The sequence below is a fragment of the Cricetulus griseus genome, chromosome 3, assembly GCF_003668045.3.
Source record: "Cricetulus griseus strain 17A/GY chromosome 3, alternate assembly CriGri-PICRH-1.0, whole genome shotgun sequence".
NCBI lineage: Eukaryota > Metazoa > Chordata > Mammalia > Rodentia > Cricetidae > Cricetulus > Cricetulus griseus.
Window position 1 is genome coordinate 17,394,347 of NC_048596.1, and position 24,745 is coordinate 17,419,091.

General features: G+C 45.8%; 2 protein-coding genes across 2 annotated transcripts in view; both read left to right on the top strand.

The window, feature by feature from the left end:
• The window catches only part of Pkd2l1 (polycystin 2 like 1, transient receptor potential cation channel), a 33,224-nt gene extending 20,794 nt beyond the window's left edge, over positions 1–12,430 (top strand). The window contains 14 exon segments of the mRNA XM_027407239.2: positions 1,865–1,992; positions 2,393–2,646; positions 3,903–4,127; positions 4,293–4,521; positions 5,403–5,573; positions 5,748–5,929; positions 6,221–6,341; positions 7,811–7,909; positions 8,122–8,243; positions 9,510–9,636; positions 10,309–10,427; positions 10,642–10,765; positions 11,382–11,469; positions 12,213–12,430. Coding sequence (XP_027263040.2) covers positions 1,865–1,992; positions 2,393–2,646; positions 3,903–4,127; positions 4,293–4,521; positions 5,403–5,573; positions 5,748–5,929; positions 6,221–6,341; positions 7,811–7,909; positions 8,122–8,243; positions 9,510–9,636; positions 10,309–10,427; positions 10,642–10,765; positions 11,382–11,469; positions 12,213–12,430 — 2,207 coding nt within the window.
• A 1,786-nt stretch (positions 12,431–14,216) lies between these two features.
• Positions 14,217–21,695, top strand: Bloc1s2 (biogenesis of lysosomal organelles complex 1 subunit 2). Its single transcript, XM_027407240.2, has 5 exons — positions 14,217–14,348; positions 14,581–14,697; positions 17,509–17,628; positions 18,283–18,387; positions 21,213–21,695. The coding sequence occupies exons 2-5, from the start codon at positions 14,655–14,657 to the stop codon at positions 21,242–21,244; spliced, it is 300 nt and encodes a 99-aa protein (XP_027263041.1). The 5' UTR covers positions 14,217–14,348; positions 14,581–14,654; the 3' UTR covers positions 21,245–21,695.
• Positions 21,696–24,745: the final 3,050 nt, after the last annotated feature.

The following is a 24,745-nucleotide window of genomic DNA, read 5'->3' on the forward strand; positions in this document are numbered from 1 at the left end:
GAAAAGAACACCAGCATCTTAGTCACTATTCTATTGCTGTGTAGAGACACCATAATGAAGGCAACTCTTACGAAGGGAAGCGTTTAATGGGGAACTTGCTTACAGTTTCAGAGGTTTAGTCCATTATTGTCCTGGTAGAGATCATTGCATATAGTGCTGGAGCAATAACTGAGAGTTATATCCTGATCTGCAGATAGAGAGAAAGAAATTGAAACAGAGAGACAGACAGACAGACAGACAGACAGACAGACAGACATACACACACACACACACACACACACACACAGAGATTGAAACTGGCATGGGCTTTTGAAACCTCAAACCCCACCCTCAGTGACATAATTCCTCCAACAAGGCCACACCTCCTAACCCTTCTAATCTTTCTCAAATAGTTCCACTCCTTGGTGACTAAATATTCAAATACATTAACTTTTAGAGGCCATTTTTACTCAAACCACCACAATCAGCTAATACATGTGGAAGAAATATTGATGGAAAACCAACTCACCATTTGATAATCATCTTGGTAATAATTAGACAAAATTCATCAATGAATACTTTAATCTTATAGGTGAAAGATGAATAAGTAATAAGATATATATGTAGTGTTAAACTATGTCCCAAAATGAATATTAATTCTAAAAAGGAAAAACATAATTTTACATTGAAGAATCATAGCAGACACCATCTTTATGTTTGTTTCAGACAGGGTTTCTCTGTGGCCCGGCTTCCCTGGAACTTGCTTTGTAGACCAGGCTAGCCTCGAACTCAGAGATCTGCTTGCCTCTGCCTCCCAAGGGCTGGGATTAAAGGCATGCACCACCAATGCCCAGCAAGCATCATCTTATGGGGTCAGAATTGACTTCAGTAGTTAGACATCAATAGTCAACCTGTATCTTCTGACATGATGCACTGTGATGAACACAACATCGCTTGTGAGGCATGCCTCCCTCAAACCCATTACCTGAATTTAATCCCAAAGAAACATCAGACAAGCCCAGATTGAGGGAGAACCTATGAAATAAGAGTTATATACATTTTAAACCCTGCCTTTAAGCAAGAAAACACAGAGCTTCTCTATTTTTGGCACACAGGGCTGGTCTGTGCCACATTAGAGTGGCTGGGTGAGGTGCCATTATTCAGAGCAGAGGCTAAATTGTTGGTTTTGGGGTTTTTGTTTGTTTGCTTGTTTTTTCAAGACAGGGTTTCTCTGTATTGCTTTGGAGGTTGTCCTGGAACTAGCTCTTGTAGACCAGGCTGGTCTCGAACTCACAGAGATCCGCCTGCCTTTGCCTCCTGAATGCTGGGGTTAAAGGTGTGCGCCACCACTACCAGGCTGTTAGATTGTCTTTGTCTGCAGTGTAATGAATCCTGTTCCCAGCAGATGCTGGTGCCCACGTGATGCCTCCCTGCTACTCCCATGGCTGTAGAACCAATGATTTTCAGAAGTCAGGAGGTTTCCTCTCCATTGCAATATGCTTGGCCTGATTCTTACTGTAGAATATAGAAGCAAAAATCAAGAACAAATAAAGGGAAGCATCTCTCAGGGGAGGCGTCTTTTGGCTCTGGCAAGGAAGAACTGGAAGTGAATCGGAGTTTAGGGAGAAAAGTGAGATTCCAGAATGACAAAGCCAACAGAGAGTTACCATGTGGATCGCAGCTATTCTAGGTGACCTTGCAGTCATACCCTTCCCTAAAGCATCTCCTGGCTCTCCTAGTGGCACCATCACCCTCCCCAGATAACGCTAAGGGGAAGGTCTGGTGTGCTCCCACTGAAGTGCATGTCTGACCCCAGGGCAGTGGGCTTTCCTGACTCCTCTGGGGAGATGGGCCTTGAGGACATGCCTCTCGGGTTGTGTTCTAGTGACCTATGGAATGACAAGCTCCAGTGCTTATTACTACACCAAAGTGATGTCAGAGCTATTTCTACATACCCCATCAGACTCTGGGGTCTCCTTCCGGACCATCAGCAGCATGGCAGACTTCTGGGATGTGAGTATGACACTACCTTTACCCCTCCTTCTCCTTCTTACTGGTCTGAGACACAGGCCAGAGTCCAGGGAGGTCAGTTTGGAACCAGGGCAAATTAAAGGGTAAAGCTGAATTAACAGCTTGGGTTAGGTTGCAGGTGGAGGCTGAAGAAAGATGGGGGTGTTGATGGGCTGACGGGTGGGGGTTGACCAGCAAGAGTAAGACTGGCATTTGAGTCAGGAGGGAAGCTGAACCTCAAAATACAATATTTTCAACTGTATTTTGCTTAAGTTTCGAAGATCAGCTGTGGGGATCCAAAAATCGAGGCTAGAGGCCAGTCGAGGGGCAGGGAATGGGGTCAAAGTTCATGCACTGGGGTTAGAAGGAGGCTGGACTAGGCTCAACCCAGATGCTGGTACAGTTTGCTCAGGGCCCACTCCTGGACAGTTTGTACTGGACAAAGTGGTACAACAACCAGAGCCTGGGGCGTGGCTCCCACTCTTTCATCTACTATGAGAATCTGCTGCTGGGGGTCCCGAGGTTGCGGCAACTGCGGGTGCGCAACGACTCCTGTGTGGTTCATGAGGACTTCCGTGAGGACATTTTGAACTGCTATGACGTCTACTCTCCAGACAAGGAAGATCAACTCCCTTTTGGGCCTCTCAATGGCACAGCGTGAGTGAGCCCCTGCCAAAAGCGCAGGGCTACCCCTTTGAACTTGCCATCAGCCCAGGGTGTGGGAAGCACTTCCATGGAACTTAAAAAAAAAATCTTTAGGGTGGACACCTTAGGAGACTTGGAGACCTCTCCCTAAATCCCGACAATGACGCTTTGGTGTGTGTTGCTCAGCCGTGGAGGAGGCAGTAGCAGAAAAGGCATGTCTTCTGGATTTGTTCCCATCCATAGGTGACAGTTCCATCCTTCCTGAAAGGCAGAGTCCTGAAACGATATCTTGTTTGTACTCTAATAAACAAAGCTAGCCTGAAGATTAGAGGGTAGAGCTAGCCACTAGTTAACCATAGAGGTCTGGAGGTTTGTGCAGATAGACAGGAAGTGATATAGCTGGGCAGAGAGAGGAGTGATAAGGCAGGGGTGGGGGACGACGACTCAGTCTCTCTTCTGCTGGGCAGTTGAGGAGGTAAGGTGTGGCTATGGCTTGCTATTCATCTCTTTGATCTTTCATCATTTTCCCCTATATCTGACTCAAGGTTTTTTATTATTAAGACCAATTAGAACTAATGCTACAGAGTCCCTTGGAGTGTGTGGTCCATGAGTGAAGTTTATGCTGCACCCAAGTTATGGTTAGAGAGTTTGACTCCTGGGACCTGATGCAGGATGCAGCAAGGGATGGAAGATGGATGAGGAATGAAGAGAGGGAGGGAAGAGGGAAAGGAGTAAGCGGGATAGAAATGGGGTGGGGAAGGCTGAGGGTGGGCTAGAACAAGGAATCCTGGGGTTGACCAGCCAGCTATAGAGCCGCAGGAACTAGAAAAGGGTTTTTGTATTTATGGCCCAAGTGTTTCCTTCCTCTGCATTACACAGTCTGAACCCAATAGTGCTTTTCACCTAGTGAAAAAAGGAAGACCCTAACATTTGAGTTTCAGGGCTATCACTGGATACCTGACTATCTTGGAATTCCCAAACAATTGCTAGCAGCAAACAAAATGATATATATGAAGCATCTATTGTATGTGATATTATGGGCACTATATGTGACAGCACATACAAGATGTCTAATATGTTTCTCACAAAATTATGTATGTATCACATATAATATATGCACACATATACATGTATAGTGCAGTAAGTGTGTATATAGAGATACACAATGCATGTGGAATTGTAGAGCCAGGCATTCTTAATTGCATTACGGGGTGAGCATTTTGCCTGATTCTGACCTCTTTGCTCAGATGGCCTTTTTCCTTTGCCAGGTGGACATACCACTCACAGAATGAGCTGGGGGGCTCCTCCCACTGGGGCAGGCTCACAAGCTATAGTGGAGGTGGCTACTACTTGGACCTTCCAGGATCCCGACAAGCCAGTGCGGAGGTCCTCCGAGGTCTTCAGGAGGGGCTATGGCTAGACAGGGGCACTCGGGTGGTCTTCATCGACTTCTCAGTCTACAATGCCAACATCAATCTTTTCTGTATTCTGAGGTAAGCACCCTTTCCCCATTGCATCTCTCTGTCCCTGGCTCCTGGTCCATCTGATGTGCTTGAGATATTTCCCTACCTGGTAACCTATGGTGGATGTGAGGAACCAGGGGAGTAGGAGGAACTGTCCCAGCCAAGTCTCCACTGGCCATCTCACCTTCCTCACAGGCTGGTGGTAGAGTTCCCAGCCACAGGAGGGACCATCCCATCCTGGCAAATCCGCACAGTTAAGTTGATCCGATACGTGAGTAACTGGGACTTCTTCATCGTGGGCTGTGAGGTCATCTTCTGTGTCTTCATCTTCTACTATGTGGTGGAGGAAATCCTGGAAATCCACCTGCATCGGTTTCACTACCTCAGCAGCATCTGGAACATTCTGGACCTGTTGATCATCTTGGTGAGGGCTTTGGGACAGAGGGTGGAGGGTGGAGGGTGGAGGGTGGAGAGACCTCTGCTTTGATAGGGGGTCCAAGTTCTTCCTTTTGGAGGCCCAAGCCCTCCTTTTGACTTAGTAGAAGCGTTGTGCCAAGTTTCCCCAAGAGAAAGGTTGATGCCCGCTGGCTTAGACCTTGGGAAGACTTGCCCCTCCTCCTCACCTGTGAGCAGGCCCTCCTTTTTCCTTCATGCAAATCTACTAATAATCTCTTCTGCCTTTTGTTTCATGATGTGACCTTTTGACCTTCCTATTTGAATACTCTGTCCCTTCATTGTCATCTCCTTCCTACTAAGAAGACACGTTTGTTTTGTTGTTTTATTTTTACATTTATTTGTGTGGATGCGTGTGTGTGTGTGTGTGTGTGTGTGTGTGTGTGTGTGTGTGTGTGTGTGTGCACGTGCCACAGAGTGCTTGGGGAGGTCAGAGGACAGTTTCCTAGAGTTGGTTCTCTCCTTCCACCACGCAGGCCCTAGAGATCAAACAAACTCAGGTGGCCAGGCTTGGCACAAAGTACCTTTTCCTACTGAGTCATCTCACTGGCTCTCACATTTATTTCTTTTGACCAAGGCTTGGGGGTGATAGGAATGGGGAGACATCATGCTCCTGAGTACCACTTCTCTATAGTTCTTCACAACCTTCCTATTTCCTCTCAAACCTTCTATTGGGCTGTAGGCCATTTAAGCTGTTCCCTGGCCACCCACCCTGCTCCATCTGGACCTCAGCTAGTGAACATCTCCGCTGAGAATGTTTCTTGCCCTGGCTGTCCTCTGGGAGCCCATCTTTGAACTTCCGTTGAGATTCCCTTGAATTCTCTGACACTCCCCATGATTCCTATGTGGCAGCTCTCCATTGTGGCTGTGGGATTCCACATATTCCGAACCCTGGAAGTAAACCGACTGATGGGAAAGCTCCTGCAGCAGCCAGACACTTATGCAGACTTTGAGTTCCTGGCCTTCTGGCAGACGCAGTACAACAATATGAATGCTGTCAACGTTTTCTTTGCCTGGATCAAGGTACCTGGGAATTGCCTCTCACCTCTGCCCCAATGCTCTCACTTACCTTCCTCCACACGGGTCTTGTTTTCCTTGTCTGATTTGGTTCCTCCTGGAGCCTCTATCAATCCCGGAGCAGAGTGTTCTGTGTTTTTCACTGTTTCTCTTTCCCTTGTTTCACCACGGCCCTTGCAGATATTCAAGTACATCAGCTTCAACAAAACCATGACCCAGCTCTCCTCCACACTGGCTCGCTGTGCCAAGGACATCCTGGGCTTTGCTGTCATGTTCTTCATTGTCTTCTTCGCTTATGCCCAGCTTGGCTACCTGATTTTTGGGACCCAAGTGGAGAACTTTAGCACTTTCGTCAAGTGCATGTGTGTGCCCTGCCCCCACCCCTGGGCCCCTCACTCTCCAGCTCCCAGGGTGTGTGCAACCTTGGGGAAGAGGGGCATATGTATGGGTGTGTCAATGCTTAAAGTATCTGAGTGTCTCCTAAAGTTCAGGTTTGTGCTCAAGTGATTTACTGGCCATTTGTTTCTATTATATTGCCTTTATTGCATTAGGTGCAGTGAGGAGTCTGTTTGTGATTAAGAAAGTGAGATGGGGTATGAATTGGGGCAAATGTTTGACTAGGCTCTGGGTGAAACCCAGATCTGGTCTCTCAGTTTCACTCAGTTCCGGATAATCCTTGGCGACTTTGACTACAATGCTATCGACAATGCCAACCGAATCCTGGGCCCTGTGTACTTCGTCACCTATGTCTTCTTTGTCTTCTTCGTGCTCCTGGTGAGGGTCCTTCTGAGGGCTGGTGACTTAGAGGCCTTCAAGCTGGGGGTTTGACCCCACATGCCTCTCACTTAGGATTATAACTGTTTCTCAAAGCATGGGGGAAGTAGGGTTCTTCTGAGTTTCCTGAGAGCCAGTTAATTTAGCAATGATACCAGATGGCCAGGTAGTGTGGGGAACATAAAGGAAATTGCACGCTATTCCAGGAAAACCAACTCCTCATCTTCCAAGGAGAGCATGGGAATGGGGAAATACCTCATGAGAAGAAGGAGAGACCTCTGGAAGCCTCTGTGCCTATTCTCCCAAAGGCCCCTTCCTCGGGGACATTCATGATGGTTTCTACTGCCAGTGTTTGCTGGTAGTTCTCTCTTCTTGCCAACTGGGAAATATCTGAGATTTATTTTATGTGTTTTACTTGCATGTATGCATATGCTCTGTGTGTGTACCTGGTGTTGCAGAGGTTATAAAAAAGGGGGGAGTTGGATCCCCCAGATCTGGAGTTACAAATGGTTGTGAGCTATGGTGTGGGTGCTGGGAACTGAACTTTGGTCACCTGCAAGAGCAATGATGCTCGATCCTAGTCTTAATAATTAAGAACCCAGAGTCAGATATCATGGCAAAATCTGCAAGATCAGAGAAGTAAGGAAGCAGCCACAGTCACCTCTTACCTCTCCAGCTCCTCAGACCCAAAAGGGCTGAGATCCTGTCTACGCCCTATCTTATCACTTCCTGTCTCCCGTCTGTACAGACCTCCAGACCTCTATGGTTAACTAGTGGCTAGCTCCACCCTCTGATCTTCAGGCAAGTTGTATTTATCAAAACAAACAAAATACCACAACAGAGCAACAAGTGCTCTTAAGTGCCAAGCCATCTCTCCAAAAGCCCCTGAGTGTGATTTTTATTAATATAAACAGAAAGTATCCTTTTTTAACTGATGGAGACACAGGCATGGAATTGGGGTCAATGGTAAAGAAGAGAGCACATTTGTACATTGAAAAAAAGACGACTTCAGTAACTGGTGGGCCTTTGTGTGTGTGTGTGTGTGTGGGTCCGTGGCATATGCTGGTATATCTTGGTGTTTAGAAAGGTCGCTGGAGCATTTGTGAATGAGGAGCCTCAGGATGATAAGGGCACATGGTCTGCCCTTAAACAGAAATGTGCCAAAAGGAGGACTTTCAGGCTCTTGAGAGGCAGGCATGTGTGGACTGCAGAGCACTGGTCTTTTTAGAACGTACGTGTAGGGTGTAAGTTAGGAAGGCTCAGTGTTTTTAGTGGGGTTGAAGGTGAAAACCTGGGTCACAAGCTGGGCATGGTGGTACACACCCTTAATCCCAACAGGGGAGGCTGAGTCAGGCAGATCTCTGTGAGTTTGAAGCCACATTGGTCTACACAGCAAGTTCTAGGATTGCCAGGGCTACATAGAATGATCCTGCTTCAAAAAAAACTCATGTCCCTACTTTTTCCTTTAGAACATGTTCCTGGCCATCATCAATGACACATACTCAGAGGTCAAGGAGGAGCTGGCTAACCAGAAGGATGAGTTACAGCTCTCTGACCTCCTGAAACAGGTGACTCCTTGGTGTTTTTGAGCAGCGTGTCTCTCTGGGTTTGGGTCCGGGGCACTGTGCCATGGTATCTGTTCTTGACTGGTGCAGGCAGGCATCTGTGCTCTTGAGTGCCTCTGACTTGTTCCTGGGGGCTTGAGATTGTTAGGTGGAGGTGGGGGGCAATGGTGGTGGGGACCCTGTGGGGACTTCTTCTGATTCCCTTTCCCTTTCAGAGCTACAAGAAGACCCTACTAAAGCTGCGCCTGAGAAAGGAACGGGTTTCAGATGTGCAGAAAGTCCTGAAGGGTGGGGAACCGGAGATCCAGTTTGAAGATTTCACCAACACCTTGAGGGAGTGAGCATCTGGAGATCCAACCTTCTTTGAAATTGTTCTAATCTGTGGCCCTCAACTATACATCCTTTGTTAATAAGCCTTGGTCTATGGGCCTGTGGTCTTGATTTATGGGCTTCTGACCTTGACTCATGGGTCTCTAATCCTGACCTTCAGACCTGGCTTTACAGATCTCTGACCATATTCTATACATATTCTGTACCTTATTGAACAACTCTTATACCTTATGTAACAGTATAATTATCCTAATATTATATATGCCCCATCCAAAATATTGGGCAAATATATTGTGAAGACCATCAGTGGATCAGACTTGAGTAGAGGATGACAAAATTAAATGAGACAAAAATCTTTGTTTCCTAGGAGCTCAAAGTTGTGTAAACAAATAAGCCAAGACAGACTAAGTTTAAGAACAGCAGTGACCTTAAAGAGAGGGAGGCATGGGATAAAAAGAGTTATCAATCCTTTTTGAGATAGAGGAAGGTTTCCATAAAGAGGTGATGACTGAAAGGGTTTTAAAGGATGCCTGGCTTACACATGAACAAGCAGAGGAAGACTGGTGTGATAGCTGAGCATTGCTAAGATACCAAATGGAAGGTGAGTTATAGGAAGAATCGAGGTCATGGCCAAGGGCCATCCATGTTGGGAAAGACCTTGAATATCACCATTGTATCCATGGAATAGGGTGCTTAGGGGGGACTTTAATGCAAGGAACTGGTGCTCTTAGATGTGCATTTTCTATTACATTTTATTATTTTTGAGTTTGGTTTCACTTTAGTACCCAGGTTCATCTTGAACTTGATTTGATCCTCCTCTAGCCTCAGCCTCCCAAGTACCTAAGTTTTTTTTTTTTTAGTACCTAAGATTTATAGACATATTCCACCATGCTCAGGTATTAAACATGAACTTTAAAATATTAATTTTTCTAATTTTTCTCTTTATAGAGGATGGGTTTCAGGGTTAGAGAGTGGAAGAGAAGCCAGAGTTGTGATAGTGGCAGCAGGTTACCTAAGGCAAAGAAAAGTCATAATCTCTATGAGATCCTGAGGGCCTAACCTAGCCAGCAAGAGTCAGGATAGGAAGAAGAAATGAAAGAATGTGTTGTGGGTAGAATCACTAGACCCTGAAGATTCTAGCTTTCCTGTGTGATCCTCTTCTTCCCCAGAAAGCAAGACCCAAAAATCAAGATTCTTACCAAAGAGTCTACTAAAAGGGCGGGGAGACCATATCTGAGTGATTACCGTAACTTCTTCACCATTTTTTCCTTAGACTGGGGCATGCAGAGAATGAGATATCTGAGCTCAAGGCTGCCTTCACCAGGTTTGATCAGGATGGGAATCGCGTTCTGGATGAGAAGGAGCAGGCACAGATGCGACAAGGTCTGGAAGAGGAGAGGGTAAGCAGGACTGGTTGGCGGGGAGGAAGGGTAAGTACATCATCACTTGTGCTCCTTCCCAGCATGCCCAAACTAAACCCAAGTGAAGGTCTTCCCAAACATGAACGCGAAACAACTCTCAAGAACAGCGGTTCTCAAACATCTGCATATTAAATATTCCAGAGAGCCTTTAAACACCCTCAAACTCTCTAAAATTTCCAAGGCAATTCCAGCACACAGCCAAGCTTCAGAACCATTGCTTTGCAGAAGGGACCAGTCCCCAAGATAATCTCTGATGATCCTCTAGAAGTGCTTGTTCTCTTGGAATTTTGAAATTGACCCTACTATGCCTGCTCCATCCCTATTCCGTGTAGGTCAAAAAATTCAAAGGCAGGGCTATCAGAGAGGGAGGGACAGCCACAAGAAAGGGAGCCCAAGGCTAGGATTGTGAGCCTATTTACAGCAGAAGATGGATTAGGAGCTTCTCAAACTCGGGGCTGGAAAGATGGCTCAGCAGTTAAGAGCACTGGCTGCTCTTCCTGAGGTCCTGGGGTCAATTCCCAGCACCCACAACCATCTGTAACTCTAGTTCCTGGAGATCTGATACCTTCACACCAATGCACATAAAATAAATTAAAATAAAAAATATATAAAGCTTGTCTTATCCCCCCTAACATCCATCTTCCCAATCAGGTGGCCCTCAGTGCTGAGATTGAGAACCTAGGCCAGTCCTTTGGATATAGCCCACGAGGTGAATTGGGCACGGAAGCTGCCAAAGGAGGAGGCTGGGTTTCTGGAGAAGAATTCTACACGTATGTGGAGGCAGAGGGCACAGGGATGGCTGGCTGTGATATCTTCTCTTGAGAATCTTTTCATACCTTCCCAATTCCATTTGCTAATCCCGTTTCTGTTCCCCTGTGATTCTCCCTACACAGTTGGGCCTCATCTTCCTCCTTCCCACCCAGACAAGCACCAATGTGTCATCTCTAATACGATACCCCTGCACACACCCTTTGTCTCTCTCAGGCTCACAAGGAGAGTTCTGCAGCTGGAGCATGTTCTGGAAGGAGTTGTGTCCAAGGTTGATGCTATGGGCTCAAAGCTGAAGATGCCGGAGAGCAAAGAGGACCTGGCTCCCTCCCCAGGAATGGTGAGTACCCTTCCAAGGGCTGGGTCCTCTGAGTTCTTTACAGATGGAATCCATCTGATTTCCCAGTTAGAGAAGACATTCTGAAAAGATCTAGGGAGCAATGCTCACAGTGGTCATAGATCAGTAGAGGTGGAGGGCAGACCCGGAAGTTGCTTAAGTCAGCCTATACAGTTCCATGACCTTTTAGGGGAGCCTTTGTTTTAGTCTCTTTGAGTTGTTATAACAAACTATCAAAGATCAGACTGCATATAGACAACAGAAATACACTTTTTACAGTTTGGGAGGATGAGGAGAGTATGAGACCAGTGTACTAGCAGGTTCAGGACCTGGTGAAAGCCTCCTTCTTACTTCACAGACAATTCAGTTCTTAATATGTTCTCATATGGCAGCAGGAAAAAAGGGCACTAACCCCCTTCATAAAGGCTCCACACTCATGATCTCATCACCCACAAAGGCTTCATTTCCTAGTACTGTCACATTGGGGATTAGTATGCCAGCATAAGACTTTGGGGGAGACACAAACATTAGTCCATAGCGATCTAGGTTCTCTGTAGTTAGATTCAAAAAAAAAAAAAAATTACTCCTTCAAATGAGCTATTCCTTTTTCTTCCAACAGGAGGAGCTAGCTGTTTGGAAGAACCTGTAACCAGTCCTAGTTATCACTCCAGCCCCCTTGGGCGTCCAGGGTAGGCAGGAGAATGAAAGGGGGATCCTAAAACATCAGACAGCAAGTTCCTCTTTTTATGCCTTCCCAGAAGCCTCTTCTCTGTATGCACTCCCGCCCCTTCTAGAGCTGCATGTCTCATGATAGCTGCTGTATCGTCCCACCTGTGTCTGGCATTTTGAGCCAATGTTTCTGTGTGTGGGTGATTGGGTAGCATGTTCAGACATTTCCCTTGGTGTTTCTCTATGTAGTCACACACCTCTGTAAAGTAGCATTTCCTACCTGGCTTCTCACTCCCTGTGCATTTACTTCTGCTGTAGTGATTAACATCAGTAGCAAACAAGAAAAAGGAAGAGAACACAACGACTCTCCTAAAGAACTCAGCCATGATTGTTCAAAAGATAGAAGCCCAAAGAGTAGGCAATAGATATGTCTTCTTACTTCTCAGTAAATCTTACTCTTGAGATGGGGGATGTCCTTCTGTATGCTGTAAATATGTTTCTCTTATTGGTTGATAAATAAAGCTGTTTCGGCCAGTGGACAGGCAGGATTTAGCCAGGTGGGAAACACAAACAGGGATAGAGAATGGTAGTAGGTGGAGTCAGAGAGGCACCATATAGCTGCCGAGGAAGTAAGAGACCTGGGCATCACTGGTAAGCCAAGACTATGTGGAAATACACAGATGAATAGAAATGGGTTAATAATTAAGAGAGTGCTGGTTAATAAGAAGCCTGAACCATGGGCCAAACAGATTATAATCAATATAATAATTGAGGTCTTCTCTTCCCCCATGGAGACAAAAGAAAGCCCCCGAGGAAAGTAGATTCTTGTTTGGTGAGATTCCAACTGAGGAGTTGAATGACACCCTTGAAGGTGAAGTCAATGCTCCTTCTGGAGGAGCCCATCCTCCAATTCCCAAGTTCCATGGAATACCTGGAACTGAGGGGACTTCATACCTGGAAACAGAAACAGAACCCAAAGGGAATCAAGGAAGGAAGTGATATCAGGATTCATTGATCTTTGGACTAATCTTATGTGGTGGTCTCAGGCTCTTCATCATAGGACAACATGGGGTTCCAAGGTGACTATCAATAAAACTCTTTAGAAAACCAGGTCTTTGTGTTTGCTTCTGGGGTTAGAGAGAAGACAGAAGGCTATAAATGTAAGATACTCATGCTCACTTGCACTCTCTGGAAGGTACTGGAGTGGGAGCCATGCCAAAGTCAAGGAGCTTGGCTGTCCCAGGAGTCTTGAAGTAAGAAGCCCTGGCTCAGGGGATCATGATAGGGGAACCAACAGAGACAGCTGACCTGAGTTTGTGGGAGCTAATGGACTCTGAACCAACAGATAGGGAGCCTCTGCTCGACCTAGGCCCTCTGCATGTGTGTGACAGTTAATGTAGATGTCTCTTTGTAGGGCGCCTAGCAGGACCTGTCCTTGGTGCTTAGCTGGCTTTTGGGTACCTGTTCCCTAGGCAGGATTACCTTGCCTAGCCCTTGATGCTAGAGGAAGAGCTCGATCCTGCCTCAACTTGATGTGCCATGCTTTGCTCAAGCCCATGGGAGGCCCGCCCCTTTTCTGAGTGGAGATGGAGGAGGAATGAAAGGGTAGAGGGATAGATGGGAAGGGGCAGATGCCAGAGGGAGGGGAAACTGTGGTCGGTATGTAAAATAAATGAAAGAAAAAGTTTAAGTAAAAGAGAAGCCCTGGCTCATAGGAATATTTGAAATGGAAAATACTATGGTTACTATAGATGAAGCACCCAGGGAGAATGGGTTCTCAAATAGTCAGGTTAGGAAGGCTTGGGGGTAGGGGCATCTGTGTGTGTGTGTGTGTGTGTGTGTGTGTGTGTGTGTGTGTGTGTGTGTGTGTGTGTGTGCACAAGTACAGGTGGGTGGAGGATAACCAAGAATAACAAGAAACTCTTACACCAAGATGTTGGATGCTCAGGAGCTTGTATCCTGAAAATTCTTCCATACCTCTTCATCCTCTCCCATGACCCCACCCCCTGCACTCCACACCTTCGTTGCTCCCCAGTGCACCTTCTCATTCAATGCCTTCACTCACACTTGCTCTCACATCCTGTTAAGTACTCTATAAACCCTAGAGACTTGTGCAACAACTAAATGCAATCAAGGTAACCAGTGCGTCAACCATGATGGACGCTTCAAGCAAGGTGTTTTCAATTAAACAGCATTAGGGGCTAGCTTGGAGTTTAAGAAGCTCGACTCAGAGAGTTGTTACGATATTAATCCAAGGCTTGCGGGAAGGGGAAGGGAGAGAATATTTAGGATCAAGAATCCAGGCTGAAAGCTTGTGGGAGACAATTTCCAAAAACATGGATTCCCTGCCGCCATTCTTCAGTGAGTAAAACTTGTCAGGGTGCTAGTGTCTGGGAAGAGGCACCTGTCTCCAATAACTTCAGCTGACAAGTTATGGGGCCACTGTGGGGCCACCACCCACGACAGGCTGTGGCTGGTACAAGCCAAGAGACAGTTCTAGGGTATGGCTGCAGAAATGAACGCATCTTCAACACCAGACACGGTGATTCTCAGCAGCGGGGTGATTCACAATAGCCTGCCAGAGCTTCAGTTTCGCTTTCGCGCTTGCACTTTGATAAAAGGCAATTATCGGAGGCGTGACTCGGTCAAGAAGAGCAAAGCGAGGAGGGTGCGAGCGCGCGCGGCGGGGCGGGGCGGGGCGGGGCACTCGCGGCGCGCACGCGCAGACGCTTCAGGACCGGAAGCGGCGTTGGGCCGGGCATGGCGGCGGCGGCGGCGCGGCGGAGGGCGTCCCGGCGACGCGACGCGAGGAGCCGGCTAGAGGTACTACCTCGCGCGGATGGAGAAGGAGCGGCTAGTGGGGCGCTGTGTCCGGATGCAGAGCGGGCGCACCTGCCTGCCGCGGCCGGGCGCTGAGGTGAAGGTCTGGCCCCTGAGTTGGCGTTTCAGGAGGGCGAGCGCCAAGTGGGGAGCTTGAGAGGTGGCGGGTGGAGGACCAAGGCTGCCAGACCAGACCGCGTGAGCACAGGTCGGGAGGGGCGTGGAAGAGGCCGCGCTAGCTGGGTTAGGTCTGGCCAAGAACGTTTTACACACACACTCCCATCCCAACCCGCTCCCCCCTATTCCACCCCCCACCCCCACCCCGCCAGATGATGCTGCAGTGGAGACAGCCGAGGAAGCAAAGGAGCCCGCCGAAGCTGACATCAATGAGCTCTGCCGAGACATGTTCTCCAAAATGGCCACATACTTGACTGGGGAACTGACAGGTGAGACGCCGTCCTGCCTGACCCGGTTGTGAAGTTGCATTTGGCGTGGCAGAAACCTGAGAGGCGCTTTAGCAGCCTCTGTCAGTGGTTGAAAGGGAGGAAGAGAGCCCCCTCCCCGCTTTCCCCAGGGAAGCTCAGGTCCCACTTTGGAAACACAAGTCGCAAGCCTCTTCTAATGTAGTAACGACAGCTAACAACAAAAATCCTGCACTATTAGTTAAGAAGTGCCTCCCCAAGGGAGGTGTATTTTAAGCATGATTGTGAAGGAAATGGAAAAGGGGGGGGCAATACAGTTAGTAAAAGAGCTGGAATCAGCAAGCAATTTGATTAGACCTGAAAGTTCGTCTGAAGACTTGAGCATAGTTAGGTTCAATTCAGTGTGCCTGCATCCTGGGTCTGGGCGTGAGGTAGAGTCAGAAAGTAGAGCCTGGGCCATGTGCACCGTCATAGGAGCTTACACAGTTTCACTTCTCCAGAATGTTTTTAAAAGTTACACTTACTTTGTGTTTGTGTGTGTACACATACTCAGCGGTCATAGGACTGCTTGTGAGGTCAGGAGTACCACACTCAGATCTGCAGGCTTGGTAGCAAGTGCCATTACCAGCTGAGCCATTCACAGCCCCCACCTACCCCCCCCCCCAGAATTGCCTGGGATCTCAGTTTGTGAACCAGAATCTACGAGGAAAGGCTTAATAGAGAAGTGGCGGGGTGGGGGGTGGCGGGGTGGGTGGAAGTCACTGATTTATCAGCCTGATTATTCATTTATTTTTGAACAAGAGAAACCGAGTAACAAAATTTAGATTTGTGGGTTCTCTCTGCAAATTCTAAAGACTTGCCATTTTTTCGGGCTTTAAAAAAGACTATGATTTGATTTGTTTTCACGACTGGCCTGTTCTTCTCCTTTAGTGACTGAGTGTCCTTTGTCATTTAGCTCTGTTCTTTTACTGCTGGCTTTCATTCATTGCAGTTTAGAAACGGTTTTCCTTATCAGCCCCTTCCGATTAGCAAACAGGGTGCTGGGCAGAGAGGGAACACACTCCGCTGTGGAAGTGAATGCCTTCCTTGTGTGCATTATATAAACCGTTGCATTGCTTCATTCACATTCTGTTGCTGGCTTCCAAGTGTGTGGCCCTCGTTTTAGAGAGATTATTATTTGGTAGCGGTGAAAGACCAAATGTGGAGGAGAACAGGAACAGAGCAGCTGTTCAGAAAGTAATGGGAGTCTGAGGCAAAGTGAAGAGATAAGAAGATTGAGAGTAGGGTGTGAACACAGGAAGGAAGTAGACTTCCCAGGATTTGTTGAGGTGGGTAACGAGCATTCTCAGATACTTGTGAGGTTTTAAGGGTGGGTAGGACTGCCAACCAAAATAAGGAAGCTGAAAAGAGGAACCATGTTTATGTGGGAAACTTTCAGTTTTGGCTTGGCTGTTTATAACTGTTACTGAAACCCTTGGGTAGGTTTTCTGAAGACACTCAGATGCTTCGTATATAAGAGTCCAGAGCTCAGGGACTGATCATTGCAGGGGAGGCATCAGGTGATGGGAGTGGAGGCGTCGTGTGGGGGTAAAGGCTATGTCGAACAGGATTGCCAAGGAAGAGCTTTCAGGTGGACCTCTTAGGGCCTAGACTGACATGTCAGGAGATGGAGCAATTCATTATGAGCCCAGGGCTTTGCATATACAAAGCTATTGCTTTATCCAGTGAGCTACATTTGCAGCCTTAAATAATTTTTGTAGATAATTACTTAAAGCTCCAAAGTTTCTAAGTGATTAAAAAACTAAGTTAAGCCAGTGTTATTTCTCCACTCTGCTCATTCTTACTTGTACAAATACTTTTGGAAAAGAAAATTTACTAGTGTGTGTGTGTGTGTGTGTGTGTGTGTCTGTGTCTGTGTCTGTGTCTGTACGCACATGCATGTATACATAGCCATGTGCCATAGTTCATGTGTGGAGGTTGGAGAACAGCTTTGGGAGTCAGTTCTCTCCTTTCACCATCTGGGTTCAGGGACTGATTGTTTCACAAGCATGAGAACCTGAATTCTGGGGAGTTAGAAGTAGGAGGACTCCTAGAACTCCCTGGCAAGTCTAGCTAAATTGGTGAGCTCCAGTTTCAGTGAAATCTTATATGAAGGAAATAAGATGGATAGTAATTGAGAAAGACCCATTGCCCTCTAGCCTGAACATACCGGTGTACACACGTGTACACACACACACACACACACACACACACACACACACACACACACAAGTTGGTACCAAATATACACATACACATATGTACATAGAAGGTTTATATCTCTAGTTGATACTATATAATATGATGAAATCCTCTAAATTGTGTGTGTGTGTGTGTGTGTGTGTGTGTGTGTGTGTGTGTGTGATATTTTAATATATGTATTCAAGACAGTGTTTTCCTGTGTAGCACTGGCTGTCCTGGAACTCACTCAGAGATTTGTCTCCCTCTGCCTCCCAAGCACTGGAATTAAAGGTGTGCGCCACCACTACACAGTTTATATTTTTTTATGCTACAGAAGTACCAAGATTATCTCCCCTTTCCTCTTTGACATGAGTTTACCATTTTCTTTTCGAACTATAACACAAACTCTTCTAGACCTTTCTTAGTTTTTATTGATTGCTGCCTTAGTTTCTACTTAGACATTCAGGTTATAAGCTAAGTATAAATGTTACAGATGAAAGTAACCTGGGGCCTTGAACTTCTGTATTCCCTTCCTGAACTCCTTTCACTTAAAACTCTGTATTCCAGTAACTTCAGATAAAACCTAAAGGCATCCCATTCTCTGTTATTTTAAAGCCACCAGTGAAGACTATAAACTCCTGGAAAATATGAATAAGCTAACAAGCTTGAAGTATCTTGAGATGAAAGATATTGCTATAAACATCAGCAGAAACCTAAAGGACTTAAACCAAAAATGTGAGTACTAATACCATCACTTGAATAAGTACTGCCCGTGGTTAATGTTTCCAGTGTTTGGGGCACATGGTATCCCTGCCCCCTGGGAGCTCAAGTTCCAGAATGCATTACCAACTAAGGAGTATTTTTTCCATTATGAAGATGAGTGTGCTTTGGTGGGATGGCTCTTTCTGTTTCTAAACCTGGCTTTTAGTTAGTACATTCCTAGAAGGAAAGTGGGCAAATGAGAGTCTAGAGAATTGATTTAACAGTGAAGTCCCTGAAGGACTGCTTTATAAGCAGAAAATCTATAAATTGAAAATGTTAATTTAGAGTGGTCTGACTTACTTTTCCAATGAAAAATGCCCTTTGTCACAAGGACATCCTTGGTATGGGCATGCCCAAGATGCTGACTCAGTAGCAGAAACATTGCTTAAGGAAAAAGAACTTTCCAGGGAAGGAAATCTGAAAAGGAGAACGACTTAACTCGGGCTGGGTCAATGATGTGCCCAGTAAGTCAACTGCGCCTTCCCTACAGCATCTGCTCTGCTGGTGACACTCTTGTCACCCATTTTGGTCTATGTTGGGCACAGCAGAAGAAATGCCAGCTTTCTTACTTCCTACTCTTTCTCTATACTTGCTGATGATATACGGACATTTGGTTTGTTTTTCAAGATGCTGGACTACAGCCGTATCTGGACCAGATCAATGTGATTGAGGAACAGGTGGCAGCTCTCGAGCAGGCAGCCTACAAGTTGGATGCTTATTCAAAAAAACTGGGTAATTATTTTTACTTCTATTTTGATTATTTAGGGTTTATTTTATAAGTGTTTGGCCTGCATGTGTGTCTATGCATCACGTGTATGCAGTACCTGTGGTGGTCAGAAGAGGGCATCTGATCCCCTGGAACTGGAGCTACAGATAGTCCTGAGCTGCCATGTCGGTGCTTGGAACCGAATCTGTGTCCTCTGCAAGAGCAACTAGGGCTTTTAAGTACTGAGCCACCTCTTTAACCACTTAGATTTTATTTGATAAAGAGTACTTAGCTAGATGTGGTGGCGCACATGTGTGAGCCCAGCACTCAGGAAACTGAGGCAGGAGGGTTGCAAATTCATATTCAGGTCAGGTTATATAGTAAACATATCTCAAAAACAAACAAGCAAATTAAACTTGAGGAATTAATTATTTACTAAATAACAGTTTCTGTAGTTACTGATTTATCAAGTACTATTCTGATTGATTTGCATATATTGTATTCTTTATTCTCCCAATTATCTGGGAAGTGATTTTTTTGTTGTTTGTTTTTTGAGACAGGGTCTCCTTATGTAGCCCCAACTGTCCTGGCACTTACTCTGTAGACCAGGCTGTCCTCACACTCACAGAGACCCACCTGCCTCTGCCTCCTGAGCACTGGGATTAAAGGTGGTCATCACTAGACCCATAATTCTTTAAATTATTTTTTTTAAAAATTCCTATCCTCTAGGGAAGGTAAATGGTTTAAGAGGCAAGGAAACTTACTTAACGGTACATAGACGGTAAAGCACATGGAAGAGACATAAATCAAGGGTCTGATTATGTTGCCAAGCTCTTTTTTAAAAATTTATTTTATATGGTATGGTATTTGGCCTGTATGTATGTCTGTGTGAGGGTGTCAGATCCATTGGAACTTGAGTTACAAACAGTTGTGAGCTGCCATGTGGGTGCTGGGAATTGAACCCAGGTATTCTGGAAGAGCAGTCAGTGCTCTTAACCACTGAGCCATCTCTCCAGCTCCTATATATGGCAAGCTCTTGACTATAATTCAACATGCTGAGTTATCCTTAGAAATGTAGATGCACATGCCTTTTAAAAATGGAATCACTGGTTATGTGTTTTACTGGAAAATTGCTTTTTCTCCCAGGAGAAAGCTAGTGCTTTTAAGTTTTGCTTGCTGGCCCTGGCTGTTACTTACTTGGTAAAGAGTAATGAACATGATTTTACCCTAAGTTCTTTATTTCTACCATCACTACTTGCTGGCTACGTCAAGAGAGTGGGTTGTCAGTGGCTGTTTAACAGGAGTACAGAGTAGCCGTCAGTTTCACTATGCACAGTTACATATACTAACTGTTTACTGTGAACCTCACCACATAGAAGGTGTCATACCAAATGCTATTGAGATTTTAAAAGCCAGGAAAAGAGTTGGATGTGCTGGCATATGCCATTAATCCCTTGGGAGGTGAAGGCAAGAAGATCAGGAATTTAGGATGAGCTACTTCACCTTAGGCTGTCTGAAAATTTGTTCAAAAAAAGTTCACAGTAAGAGGCTTATTTGAGCCGGTCACTCTCGAGGGAGGTAGAGGCAGGCGGATCTCTGTGAGTGTAGACCAAGCCAGCCTGGTCTACAGAGCGAGTTCCAGGACAGGCTCCAAAGCAAAACAGAGAAACCCTGTCTCGAAAAACCAAAGTGGGGGGAGGGGGGAGGAAAGAGTCTTATTTGATGACATTTTAAGTCTCTGTGTCTTTAAGCTTTTGCATTTTTCCAAATTGCTTTCCTAAAGTGAGATGTAAGAAGAGCATAGAAGAACTGGGGATGCAGCTCAGTTAGTACAGTGCTTGCTTGCCGTGTATGAAGTCCTGGGTTTAAGAGCACCACCTTGTAACCTCTAGAACACTAGGGATGCCAAGTGCTGACCCACATGGACAAACAGGGCACGGATGTGCGTGCCTGTAACTGCAACACTCAGAATATGGAGGCAGGAAAATCACAAGTCCAAGGTCAGCCTTGGCTGTATATGGAGTCTGAGGCCAGATTGAGATTTGGTTCTTGTCCTTTTATTTGGTTTTGTTTTTTCAAGACAGGGTTTCTCTATGTAGCCTTGGCTGTCCTCCAGGACTCACTCTATAGATTAGATTGACCTCAAACCTGGAGGTCCACTTGTCTCTGCCTCCCAAGTGCTGGGATTAAAGGTGTGTACCACCACCACCCAGCTCAGCTTGAGACTTGTGAGACCTGTCTAGGCTAGGTAGATGTGGGGTTGGGGGTAAAAAGAGTGGAGAAATGGACATAAAAACAAAAACATATATTTATACTAACTGTGTTCCAGTCAGGTTCCAGAGGGTACCTGGAGTTTCAAAAATTCAGTAAGGTTGCCGGGTGTTGGTGGCACACACCTTTAATCCCAGCACTTGGGAGGCAGAGGCAGGTGGATCTCTGTGAGTTTGAGACCAGCCTGGTGTACAAGAGCTAGTTCCAGGACAGCCTTCAAAGTCACAAAGAAACCCTGTCTCAAAACAAACAAACAAACAAACAAACAAAAATTCAGTAAGTCTCCCAATAGGGCAAGTGCCAATAGATCTTGCTTCTTTGTGTCTGAGCTATCCAAGCGGTGCTATTGACAGAGTTAGGACCTAGTGACTGTGGTCTGGGCTCTGAGTCAGGGTGTATACATTTGAATCTTCCAAGTTGTGCAAGTCTAGGATCTGTGCATTTGGGTAGATGATGAGATTGAAGCCAGTGCCTTCTTAAGAGTATAGTAGGTAGATCTGAACTTGCTTAAAAATCTAACTAAAAAGTATCTTTGTGAGAGCTGGTGTTGAAAGATACAATCCTCTTCTTCCCCACACAGAAGCCAAGTACAAAAAGTTGGAGAAGCGATGAAAACATGTTTGTATGGATCAGGTGGTTTTTTTTTTTTTAAATATGGAAGAATGTTTTATAACCACTAATTCCTGAGGCTGATGAATCATCACAGCTCCTCAAAAGAAATCTGTGGGGATTAACTAACGTTAATCCCAAAGCCGTGTGATGCTGGATGAACTAGAGGGCTGTGGCCGCTCCCAAGTCTCCTCCAAGGCAGCACCTCACAAACTCAGACTCGGAACTCCTGCTTGTCCTTTGCTTGAATGCTTCATCATCCATTCGAGAGGGAGACTGGAGCCTTCAGGGCACACCTGGGCTTGCCAGCAGCGTCCAGCCAGAGTGCTGTCCCTGGGAGTGCTCAGGTAGCACATGGTTTTCTAGATGGCCAGGGTTTTTGTTGTTGTTTTGTTTTCTATCGATGATGCTAATGTATTGTTAACAGGATGCTAAATTAAAAAGGAAAACAAAACAAATGTGTATACTCTGTGTGTCAGTAGTTTGCTTTTTCCATTACACTGCCAATAACAGAAACTCCTAAACTAACTCCAAGACTAGTCCTAAAGACTGAGCAGAAGGAGTTGAAGGAGTGTTTCCATTGCTTAGTAGATGAGAGCTTTCCTTCACCCCACTTCCACCCCAGTGAGGGATCTCACTTTGAATGTGCCTACCCAAGTGCTCAGCCACTGAGCTATTTCCCCAGCCCCTTTCATTGTAAGGTTGGGTCTCTTCTAAGGCAGTGGTTCTCAATCTGGGGTCTTTGACGGCCTCGGGGGTCAAATATCAGATATCCTGCATATCAGATATTTATATCGAAATTCACAATGGTAGCAAAATGACAGTTACGAAATAGCAATGAAATAATTGCATGGTTGGGGTCAGCACAATGTGAGGAACTGTAGTGAAGGGTCTCAGCATTATGAAGGCTGAGAACCCCTGCTGTGAGGTATCCAATAGGCTTTACATTTTTGACCCTCCTGTTTCAGTCTCCCCAGAAGCTGAGCTTATTGGCCTTTACCACAAGGCTCAGTTTTTACTTGGTTCAGATTGTGTGGGGGTAAGATGACACTCTTGACATCTGTTCCAATTTGGAAATGTGATAGACAAGATGTATATGTGTGCCTGTGGTGGTTTGAATAGATATGCCTCCCATAGACTCATGTGTGTGAATGCTTGGCCCGCAGGGAGTGGCGCTAGGAGGTGTGGCCTTGTTTGTGTGGCTGTGGCCTTATCCAAGTGTGTCACTATGAGGGTGGCCTTTGAGGTCTTATATTCTCAAGCTATACTCAGTATGGGACTTGGTCTCCATCTGCTGCCTGTGGATCAAGATGTAGAACTCTTGGCTCCTTCTCCAGCACCATGTCTGCCAACATGCTACCATGTTTTCTGCTGTGATAATAATGGGCTAAACCTCTGAAGCCAGCCCCAACTAAATGTTCTCCTTTATAACAATTGCCATTGTCATGTGTGTCTTCACAGCAATAGAAACCTTAACTAAGACAATGTCTGTGTGCTAGGTGGGCGGGTGGGGAGTAGCATTCATATAATAAAGTGTTCTGTGACATATTTCCTACTAGGATCTGTGTGGGGAGGGGATTGTGGGAAACTCAATTGCCTAAAGATATCAGACGATAGGGACTAATAAAGAACCCGTTCGATTGGGAAGAGATGTAACCTTATCTACGGGAGCATGCTATTAGCTAACAAGGTGCCTGATGTTCTCGACGTCATTCCCGAGTGCGGTTGGAATAAGCATGGCCCCTATAGTCTCATATATTTGAATGTTTACCCACTAGGGAGTGGCCTATTAGAAAGGATTAGAAGGGCTATGGGGCATGGCCTTGGAGGAAGTGTGTCATTGGAGGTGGGCTTTGAGGTTTCAAAAGCCCATTGCAAGCCCAGTGTCTCTCTCTGCCTGAGGATCAGGATACCGTTTTCAACTACTTCTCCAGCACTGTGTCTGCCGTGCCTGCTGCCATGCTTCCTGCCATGATGATAATGGGCTGAACCCCTGAAACTGTGAGCGAGCCCCAACTAAATGCTTTCTTTTATAAGAGTTGCCTTGGTCATGGTGTCTCTTCACAGCAACAGAACATTGAATACCACACTCAGAGATTGTTTCTCTTTGCACCTCTCCTGACTGCTACAGACCATTATCGTGTCTCCTTCTTCCTTTTATTTAAGAAAAGATTTTTGTGTATGTATGTTTTGTCTGCATGTATGTATGTATGTGCATCACATGTATACCTGGTGTCTATGGAGATCAGAGGAGGATGTTGAATCCCCTGGAACTGGAGTTACCTATGGTTATTAGCTACCATGTGAGTGCTGGGAATGGAACCCAGATCTGCAAAATCAAAAGTGCTCTTAACCATGGAGTCATCTCTCCAGCCCCTGAAACTAGAATTCATATATATACAAGGGCCCTGCTTTAAAAAAAAAAAAAAAAACTCTTATTATTCCTACACTTAGAATGTGTTAAGCTATCTTCAGCTACCTTTCATTCCTATGGATGAACGTTCACTTTTAGAATAGATTTGGACCTACCGAAACAACAATTGCAACACTAATACAGAATTTCACAGACAAGTTTTCATATTTCACTATTGTTTTATCATCTCTGAAATCATTAGCTGTTCATAGTATCCCGTCTTCAAGATTCAGGCTTGAAAGTCACTCCTGGATAGTGCTGTATTATCCAAAAGGTAAGTAAGACAAAGGTTTAAGTTGCCAAAGAGAAGGGGAGAAAAGGAGGGGTGAGGAAGACATGAGCGAGCAGAAAGGTTGAGTCGGGGAAGAATAGAAGATAACAAGAATGGAGATACCATAATAGAGGGAGACATTTTTAGGTTTACAGAGAAATCAGGCACTAGGGAAATGTCTGGAGATCTGCAAAGATGACACCAGCTAACAATCTAAGCAACAGAGGAGAGGCTGCTTTAAATGCCCTCCCCTGATAATGAGATTGATGACTGACTTATATGCCACCTGATAGCCCTCATCCAGCAGCTGGTGGAAGTAGAAGCCGACGCCCACAGCTAATCACTGAACTGAACTGGAACCCAGTTGCAGAGAAGGACGAGTGGTGAGCAAAGGGGTCCAGACCAGGCTGGTGAAACCTACAGAAACAGCTGACCTGAACATCAGGGAGCTCTTAGTTCCCAGACTGATAGCTGGGAAACCAGCATAGGACAGATCCAGACCCCAGGAACATGGGTTTCAGTGAGGAAACCTCGGAAATCTACTGACCTCCTGTAGTAGTTCAGTACTTATCCCTACCATAGGTGTGGACTTTGGGAGCCCATTCCATACAGAGGGATACTCCCTGAGACAAGACACACGGGGGTGGGCCTAGGCCCTATCCCAAAGGATAAGATAGACTCTGATGACACCCTATGGAAGGCCTCACCATCCGGGGAGCAGAAAGGATATGTGATAGGGAGGGTTTTAGTTGTGGAAGGTGGTAGGGGAAGAGGGGAAGGAGAAGGGAACATGGGATTGACATGTAAAACAATCTTGTTT